We start from the raw sequence: 9,909 nt of genomic DNA, 5'->3' as shown, positions 1-9,909 counted from the left end.
TCTATATAGATCTTTATATCACTAGAGGGGTCACCGGTGGGAGGAAGGAGGTCCCGATTCCTCTATATAGATCTTTATATCACTAGAGGGGTCATTGGCAGGAGGAAGGAGATCCTGATTCCTCTATATAGATCTTTATATCACTAGAGGGGTCACCGGCGGGAGGAAGGAGGTCCTGATTCCTCTATATAGATCTTATATCACTAGAGGGGTCATTGGCAGGAGAGACTGTAGGAACCTAATATGTACATATGTAGTCTGGAGGAAAGGGGAGATATAATTGAAACCTTTAAATACATGAAGGGGGTGAATAAGGTTCAGGAGAGCAGGATTTTCAATATAAAGCTAAGATTAATAAAATGGGGACGTGACTTTAAACTGGCAGGAGGAAGTTCAAAACTGACCTTAGAAAGTATTATTTTACTAAAAGAGCAGGTGATGCTTGGAATAGGCTTCCAGCAGAGGCAGTGAGTCATGCAACAGTCAGTGGATTCACATGTTCTTGGAACAAGCATAGATCTAATTTCTTTTTGGGGGGAGGTGGAGAGGGAAGGCTCATCGACGGAGGTGGGGAGGGAAGGCTCTTCGACGGAGGTGGGGAGGGAAGGCTCTTCGATGGAGGTGGGGAGGGAAGGCTCTTCGATGGAGGTGGGAGGGAAGGCTCTTTGACGGAGGTAAGGAGGGAAGGCTCGTCGACGGAGGTGGGGAGGGAAGGCTCGTGGACGGAGGTGGGGAGGGAAGGCTCATCGACGGAGGTGGGGAGGCAAGGCTCGTCGACGGAGGTGGGGGAGGGAAGGCTCGTCGACGGAGGTGGGGAGGGAAGGCTCGTCCACGGAGGTGGGGAGGGAAGGCTCGTCGATGGAGGTAAGGAGGGAAGGCTCGTCCACGGAGGTGGGGAGGGAAGGCTCGTCGACGGAGGTGGGGAGGGAAGGCTCGTCGATGGAGGTAAGGAGGGAAGGCTCGTCGATGGAGGTGGGGAGGGAAGGCTCGTCGATGGAGGTGGGGAGGGAAGGCTCGTCGATGGAGGTGGGGAGGGAAGGCTCGTCCACGGAGGTGGGGAGGGAAGGCTCGTCGATGGAGGTAAGGAGGGAAGGTTCGTCGATGGAGGCGGGGAGGGAAGGCTCGTCGATGGAGGTGGGGAGGGAAGGCTCATTGATGGAAGTGGAAAGGGAAGTTTTGTCTGTGTAGTCCGATCCAATAGGAGAGCTACTGGAACTAAAAAAAAAAAATGGGGCAGACTTCTTACAATCTGATCTCACAAGCGGTCAGTCCATTGAACGACATCACACAAAGCACAATTCTGAGCACAGATCTTCTCTTTGTATATGCATTTTATTGGGTATATTGTATTTGATTACATTGATAGCTTTGTAACATATCAGTAATATAATGTGAATTGTAAAACTTTGTATTTTTTTAAGGAGCAGTAAGCATTGAATGAAGACAGCAATACAGAGATGATTCAACTCCAGTACAATCTGTGGTTATTCTACAACGTATTCTATTATCTCTCATCATTTTAAATGTGGAGAATTCCTGCAGACAGAAGCAGGCATATACTTAAAGCCGAACTAAAGGTAAAAAGTAAAGCTATTGTGAGCCGACCAGCTTTTTACTGTATGAGAGACGTTTTGTATTTCTTCTTCTCTTGTAGTCTCCTTCAGAATGTACACTGAGCTGCTCATACATGGGAATTGACTGGCTAATCAAGACGGTTATAGAGCCCCAACTATGGGGGTGCTGGTGAGGGAGCTCCCCCAGGTGTCACATCACTGGATTACAGCATTTGTGGACTTGAGTTCAGAAAATAGTTCTCGTTTTGGATGTTGAGGGGAAATGATTAGAACCCCTGTCAGGTTTTTACAGATATCCGGTGCTCCATGAGACATTTTTCCTTCTTTCCTTTCCTGCTAACAATATTTTACCAGACAAGAAGCGAGGGGAAAAATCTGCCACGGAAACAAAAATCTAACAGGGGCTTTGTCTTTTGTTTCTGTTAGTGTTGCTGCTGTAGAATTCCCCTCATTTCCTATGTAGATGCTGTCAGGTGGACAGGAGGTGAGAGGAAACCCTATAACAGTTAAAACCCAACCGGGGGGTTTGATCCTTCCCGACACCATCCAAAACTAGAAAAGCTTCAGCTTGACATACACTTTACACAACACTTTGGATACTGATCTGAGCGCGGTAGGATACACACACCGATCGGCCATAACATTTGGACCATTAAAGTGAAAACATTGATTATCTGGTTACAATGACACCTGAAAGTGGGTGGGACATATTAGGCAGCAAGAGAACATGTTCTCCCTGAAGTTGATGTAATGAAAGCATAAAAAATGGACAAGTGTAAGGATTTGAGGGACTTTGACAAGAACCAAATTGTAATGCCTGGATGACTGGGTCAGAGCAACTCCAAACCTGCAGTTGGTCAGGACCAATCAAAAGTGGTCCAAGGAAGGAAAACCAGGCAACCAGTAACCGAGTCATTGGGGGCCAAGGCTCATTGATGGAGGTGGAGGGGAGGCTCATTGATGGAGGTGGGGGGTAGGCTTATTGATGGATGTGGGGAAGGAAGGATCATTCATGGAGGAGGGGGGGAGGCTTATTGATGGAAGTGGGGGGGAAAGCTCATTGATGGAGGTGGGGACAGAAGTCCCATTGATGGAGGTAGGGAGGGAAGGCTCAATGATGGAGGTGGGGGAGGGAAGGATCAATGATGGAGATGGGGGGGAGGCTCATTGATGGAGGTGGGGGGGAAGGCTCATTGATGGAGGTGGGTGGGGGGCTCATTGATGCAGGTGGAGAAGGAAGGCTCATTGATGGAGGTGGGGGGCAGGCTCATTGATGGAGGTGTGTGGGGGGGGGGGAGGGGGTGGGCTGGCCACCGAGCAATGGAAAAAGGTGGCATGGTCTGATGAATGATGTTCTCTTTTCCATCATGTGGATGGCCAGATGTGTGTGCGTCGCTTACCTGGGGAAGAGATGGCACCAGGATGCACTGTGGGAAGAAGACAAGCTGGAAGAGGCAGTGTGATGCTCTATCTAGAGGAGTTCATGTCTGGACGGGCCAGAACTGGCAGCAGAAGGGGGCGCTATGCAATATTAGGTGGGTGGTCATAAAGTTATAGCTGTAAAAAGCTGGAGTTCAGCTTTTTACAGATATTTAGGATATGTAAGAGAAGGCCTTATGGAAGGAGAGGAAACCCCACCTCACTGCCCAATATAGAAATGCCAGATTTTGGCCCTACTTTGAACCCGGTACCTAAGAATTTTACCTCAATTCCATCAATTCCAACCGCCGCTCCAGTGTCCACACCAAGGCCAAGCTTAGCTGTAAATGGGCCGGCACCAACAGAGACACTTCCAACTTCTGCTCTGGCCATGGCGCCAGCCCCCACTACACTGGCTTCAGCTCCAGCAGAGGCATTTGGCCCTTTAGCTTTAGCCTCAAAAATACTAAACTCTGCCCCCGCTCTGCCAACTCCGGCCTCAGCATAAACTCCGGCCTTTGGGATCCTTTCCCCGGGTTTATCTATGAATCCCGTGGCGTACGTTCCAGCTCGAGCGTATGTGTCTTCAGCATACGCATCAGCTGGTCTGTCGAATGTGTCAATCGTTTTGATCAAACTCGATGCTGATATATTACTATCTATTAATCCCATGGTGGGGTTCTTCTGCCTTTCTACCTCCTTCGATGATCTTGCATAGTTTGTGAAATCTTGTCTTGTGGGTACTCTGCCAGGAGGTATTCCCCCAGAAGTTGTCATTCTAAGGTTTCCACGATTCCTCTCCTTCTTCCATGTTGTGAGATACTGGCTACCCTGATAGGACAAGCAGAGTAATAAATAATGAACAAATAGAAAAAGAAACCATCTTCAGAAAATGTATTCATGTTCACCAACAGAATGGAAGTGTATGGAATAAATACAAAGGAAGAAGGGGAGTTAGATCTGATTGGTCAGGTTTCATGGTGATAACCAATCGAGTATTAGCCTCTAGAGCAGGTGAACAATTTGGGAAGGAATCCATGTAACAGATACCATATGAATGTACATAGAATTCAGTGCTAAAAGTTAATTAGAGAGATGCTAATCTAGTTATCACATAATATCCCCCCTATCCCCCCCATCCATCCATGTCCCCATGCTTTATTTAGCTAAGAAAATACTTTGAAAAACACCTCCCTAGCATTTCTGGCCATGGCCTTCTTGAGTAGGGGCAGATGATTCCTGGAATCCATCTGCCCTTAGCTCAGGCATGTAGGTGGGGTAGTGGGCTTAGCTGAGAGAGCCCCTCCTCCCATGAAGACTCCTGGCATGTATCACATCATTTTGGCCTTGACCAGAAATCAGGAACCAACGAAATGTAAAAAAAAAAAAGGTTTAACCAAGCAAATCTAATATACCTTCCTATTTTGCTAATGCTAGCAGTATAAGGATTATAAATAGTCAGTGTTGGTAGAGAGAGTGAAGTTCCACTTTAATCACCCCCTGATCCTAGCTGAGGGGGCTATTCATCACCACACTGCATCATCTATGTTGCCTCAGTATTTTGCCCATGCCCCTGTCCAGTTCTGCCAACTGCTAGCTGGTTCCCTGCATTCCTTCCTGACCCTGCTTCTCTATTTGCCCTGCCCCTTTGGTTACAGTAATTATGTGCTCAGACTATGCATACTAAAGTATTTATATATTCTGAGCTAGCAGTAAAAGCATTTTAAAACAAGTCCTCAATCACCACTGTAGCTATAGGCATTGTGGAGAAATTAATTTTCACTGAAATCACACTTTGCATCTGCACTGTTGAGGGAGATCGGAGCATCCTCTAATTCCCCCTGGTGAATCTCTGTAGGAGTCCTGTGAGCGAGAGTTCACAGCCGCACCACAGGGACTGGTGAGAGGGCTCACTACCCATTGTTCACACTGCTAGCAGGGACTGAGCTACTGGATGCAAAAAAAGGATGAAACCTCTTTATTTGGAAAATCCCAAAAAGACCATAATAGAGGGGCTTTGTCCTTTTTTTTGGTGCTAGTTATAGTAATGTTGTCAATTTCAAAGCATTCTTATTAACTCTCTACTGGCCTACTGGAAGCAGGACACTTTTACTGCATCTTCACCACATCTATATTGCATTCTGGTTTACTGAAATTGTTGCTAAACGCACCAACACTTCTTATAGGGCTCCAACAATAGCCGGCAGAAGAACAACATGAAGGACTGCCCTTCCAGGAAAACCATCCTACAAGCCCCTTTGTTACCTTCTCCCCTTTCCTTCCTTTCTATGGACCGTGCACATCCAGTCGTCCTGGACCTAACATAGTCACCACCAATGCATTTGTCTAGTTCCTGTGTTCGGTAAATCAAGCTTTATGACTACTCACTGCTGCACTTTCAGGTGGCCTTGCTACTGTTTATGCTGATCTGGAAACCAAGTGTCACCTTATTCCTAGTCCTTATTACTAATCACTCTGAATACTAAAGTGTGTTATTACCATTGCTATTCCATTTTATTGCTTGCCTCAATACCAACCCTATCAAGTGGAAATACATTACGTTTGCCTGTGCTAACTTGTTCAGTGCCTTTTTTCTTTGATCTAGTACTACTGGGTACTAAGCATTAATTACAGTGATTTTCTGTGGTGTAACATGCTTTGTACACTCAACCTGGTGTTGCGGAGGGGCTGAGATTCTGGAAAAGGTTAAGGCAAAGAAGAAAGGACCTATCCTATCCAGTGGCTCCTATGGGGGTAGCTCTACATTTTTTTTGGTCTTTGTTCCTTGGCATAGCTCACTGCCATGTTCTGGTATATCACTTGGCTTTGAACATACTTGTCAGGAATGGACTCAGCACTGGTGGTGGGACTCACCTGTCGTGTGGGCTGCAGTACCAGAGCTGACCAGCGGGTGCTCTCAGCAGCCAGGAGCTCACACCTGCAATCAGCCAAACCTGGGGCTGATTGCAGAAGGTGTATTTAAGGCATGACCAGGCCTGTGATCTGGGCCTTGGTGTATGTTTTCCCATGAGCCTCTGTACCTGGTATCCTGTGTTCCTGCTTCGTTGCTGACACTGCTTGATCCTGACCTCTGCTGACCGTCTCCTGTTGAACCCCTGGCTTGCCTGACCATCCTTCTGCCTGATCCCCTGTACCGCGCTGCCCGTGAGTTACTGAACCCAGCTTGTGACCCTGACTATTCTCTGCCTGCTCCTTTGGTACCTTGCTGCCCGCACGTTGCTGACCTGGCCCGTCTGACCACGCTAACTACTCTGCCATCCATCCATCCTGCACGGATCCAGCTGTCCCTGCTCACACCTTCTGCCTCTTCACATCAGGCTTCCTACCTGCACATACCTCTGGCGGATCCCTCTACCACTAGCAGGTGTACTCAGGGGCCGCGACCTGGTTCCTGTCTGCTCCAAGTCCATCCCCACCATCAGGGGCCCTGGTGAATAGCAGACTGGGACTTAGACTCCGCGCCCTGGGGAATCCTGTCCTGAGGACCGCTAGAGGTACCACCAAACGGTCATTACAGAACCCTACGGCCGGCCTGACCGTTCCACCTCTCCAGCCCTGACTACGCCTGTGTTCCTGCACCTCCTAAGATTAGTGGAAGGTTGGTTTGCTCACTGTGCGTTTATATATATATATATATATATATTCATATATCTGGGTGGCTAATAAAAAACTATTTACTGTACCTGAGGCCTGCGTTTCCCTGTGTCAGTCCACACCTTTCTGGTCACTCCTAGATTCCTGACAATACTGGTCTTTGTGTTTTATTAGATTTGATATTTTTTTATAATAAATTTCCCATTTAGTTAGGATGTTTGTTCTTGGTGGAGCTCACTGTTCTAACCTGACAGCCGGATTCCAGCATTTGCTATCCTGTTGGTTACCCACCTGTACTGGTTCTATGTCCTTCACAAACGCATCTTCATCCTCTTCTTCGCACGGCATGTATTGGTTTGGTGCATACAGCTGAGGTTGGTACATGATGATCAGATTGCAGTACAGGTAGGACACGGGCCTTCCCAGGTAGAGGTGACCTTATATTGGTGTTGAAATCTCGGGGATCAGCTGTGGCCCTTGGAAAAGGAAAGTTCTAATTAGTTAAAAGGCAAAGCAGAGACAGCATTGCAAAACTTCCAAAAAGAAGCCTCAAGGTACCTAAAAATATATGTTCAAACAAAAAAATGTATATTCTGGGAGTCCCTAGACACCAAGCCAATGAGAAACTAACAGAAAAAGGATTAGTTCTGGACTCCACCATATATGAGGGGCCCCATGATTTCTAACAGCTGCCCTGCACACAGATCAGGGTTGTACACAGGGGCGGACTGACCATTTGCCCGGGGTCAGTAGAGGACCCCATGAGATACCCCTGGTACCTTTTTCATTGGCTTTTTTGAGTTTGGGCAAGGACACAGGGGCCCCATGATCCCCTATTGCTCGGGGGCCCCATTCGTTGTCAGTCTGCCCCTGGTTGTACACATACAGTTTCAGCAAAAGATGCCACATTGGGTGGGCAGTGCAGCTGCAATACACGACTCATTCAAGCAAATATGTCTGCGCCAGGGGCGGACTGACCATTTGGAAACTTGGGCACTGCCCGAGGGCCCAGGGTCAGTAGGGGGCCCCATAAGATGCCCCTGGTACCTTTTTCATAGGCTTTTTTGAGTTTGGGCAAGGACACAGGGGCCCCATGATCCCCTATTGCCCGATGGCCCCATGAGTTGTCAGTCCGCCCCTGGTCTGCGCCAAAACCTCCCTGCAACCACTTGAAATGTATGCTGTCATAACAGGGTGGTGAAGGCTTTTCAGGGTCAAAACAGGCAGTTAGGAGGCGATCACCTCCCAGTCACCTATCAACCACTGATCATTTGTTTTTTTTAGACAGGCAAGGTCTGCCATAACTGTGAACAAGCCCTTAGCTCCTTCCATTGCAGGCTTGACTGCTTTGCCACTATTGCTCTACCAATGGCAATTGGCACTTTGTGTTACCAAGCAATTGAACAGGTGTAGCTAATAAAGTGGCCGGTGAGCGTAGGTGGGCTCCTGGCGTTAAAGCCCACCAACCGAGAGGCTGTATATATATGCATACGGCAAGCTGGAAGAGGTTAAGAAATCATGATCAAGTAGAGTATAATTCCTCAAAGAGTTATGTAAATTGACATTTCTACACTCGTAACATGGCAGGGTATGAGGATTAAAAAGATAAAGAGGAAGGAAAGTTGGGGAAGAAGTTAGCACAAGGGTCAGTCAAGTGGATGTTGACACCATCAAATAAATAATTCACATATGCAAGAAGGACCTATCACAGTTTGTTGGAAGAAATTATTCTATCCACGGGGATCAGAAATTCTCAAATACATTAGTTTTCTCTTAAGGGATATTGTAATTCAGTACATGTCCAAGCTGACCAATGTTGTCAAAGTGTTCCCTCTTCTAGTGGTTTTGTTGGGATGCACCTGATTACTTGCATGGATATTAGTTGCTGGTGTTGTCCACCCTTTCATTTTTGTGGGTTTTTTTCTACAACTGTGGATGTACAGTAAATGACTTGATTTTTGCCCAGGTGTTTTTACACCCCATATTGGCATTACATGTTTATATTTTCAAGAGTAGATTTTTTAGCAAAGTTGGTAAGATGGAGTAGGACTGGCCAATGAGGGATCACTTTGAACCAGTTGGCCAGCTTGAAGTTTGAAGACATTTTAGTACACATGGAGGACTTACCGACCAGTGATGGTGTTGGAGGACTCTTCAGGGAGCTCAGCTGAGGATGGAGAGAGAAGTCTGTGATGTGTGCACAGGGCAGGGAGGTATTTGTACCCCCGCAAGTCTTACTTTCACTTCCTAAAATTAGACTCTAGCACTGCCAACACACAGAGGACTGACTTATTATTGGCAGGTTGGTGTTTTAATAATTACTATGTCAACAGTGTTGGATCACAAGGACATGTTGAGTCAACATTAAGCACCACAATGTGACTGGTATGTTTTTTTTTAGAGAAAATATCTCCCCTATTTCATGTGTTAACAAAAATAGAATGTGACCCGATGCACCCAGTGATGTGCCTCCATCCTTTAATATATCCATACAACCAATTTATTTGTCCTGGGACTTTAAATGGGGCCCAACACACACGACCAACGAATGACTAGTTTCCTACATTTATTTTGAATAAATGAATAAACGTTTCACTGGTTACAAAAAGAGGATAAAATGGTAAGCTGATTTGTAATAAATCCTTCTTAATGCTTTTTATACATAATTGGATATACAATTGACTGAGGAAGAGGTTGTGTCCTCGAAACGCGTTAGCCAGTTGGTCATCCAGGGTTCCATCGTATGGACTCAGATGTTGTTTGGATCATACACCTTGTTCAGTTTGACATGCCTGTGTTATTATGTCCATTGTGAGTATGATACCTATTTTTGTTTCTTTAATAAATTATTTTAAACGATAATGCACTAGGTCGGTGCGCCCTTTTTCTGTTTCTCCATTTGTATCCATAATTGGATATACAATTGACTGAATACAATCCAGATGTCAATACATTGTATTAAATTTGCATCCAAAAACTCAACGCGTTTTGTGACTCTAAGTTCACTTCTTCAGGAGTAGATGCATGTATAATATAAATCAGCTAAAAGTGCACATGACAGTATTTCCAAATGGTGATCGCCAGGGGAGTCTCACCCGGGAGCTGTGGAAGTACGACTCTGCGAGAACCCAAGGGGACGAGCCAGAAGCAGATTCAAAGTGGGTGGGCAGTCATGATAGCAACCCAAATAACTACATGAATCAAGAGCTGTGCGTCAATGTGTTGCTTCTCAGTATCCTCATGGAGCACTGCTGGGTTTTTTAAATTTTTTGCACAAAAACATTTTTATATTTTTAAATTT

At 46.2% G+C, this 9,909-nt stretch overlaps 1 protein-coding gene across 2 annotated transcripts; it reads right to left on the bottom strand.

The window, feature by feature from the left end:
- Window positions 1–1,313: 1,313 nt before the first annotated feature.
- LOC149442169 (uncharacterized) lies at window positions 1,314–8,851 on the bottom strand. Of its 2 annotated transcripts, none has more exons than XM_089656428.1 (3): window positions 8,740–8,851; window positions 6,900–7,084; window positions 1,314–3,824 (listed from the first exon to the last, which is right to left on the bottom strand). In XM_089656428.1, exons 2-3 carry the CDS (start codon window positions 6,990–6,992, stop codon window positions 3,189–3,191), a joined length of 729 nt encoding a protein of 242 aa, XP_089512554.1. In that variant the 5' UTR covers window positions 6,993–7,084; window positions 8,740–8,851; the 3' UTR covers window positions 1,314–3,188. The 2 variants fall into 2 exon arrangements, with proteins under 2 accessions (XP_089512554.1, XP_089512553.1); XM_089656427.1 differs by having other exon boundaries at window positions 8,736–8,849.
- Between the last annotated feature and the right edge of the window lie 1,058 nt (window positions 8,852–9,909).

The sequence above is a fragment of the Staurois parvus genome, unplaced genomic scaffold, assembly GCF_062004578.1.
Source record: "Staurois parvus isolate SC_StPar_1 unplaced genomic scaffold, SC_StPar_1.0 ptg000904l, whole genome shotgun sequence".
Classification (NCBI taxonomy): domain Eukaryota; kingdom Metazoa; phylum Chordata; class Amphibia; order Anura; family Ranidae; genus Staurois; species Staurois parvus.
Note: the sequence above shows the minus strand (reverse complement) of the source record. Positions and strands in the feature narration are given on the sequence as shown.

Bases quoted from the DNA above. Each gene is read 5' to 3' on its own strand.
- LOC149442169 (XM_089656428.1), bottom strand. From the start codon at position 6,992: ATGTACCAACCTCAGCTGTATGCACCAAACCAATACATGCCGTGCGAA. The intron at 3,825-6,899 runs GTGGGTAACCAA...TTGTCCTATCAG, and splicing joins AGGACATAGAACCAGTACAG to GGTAGCCAGTATCTCACAAC.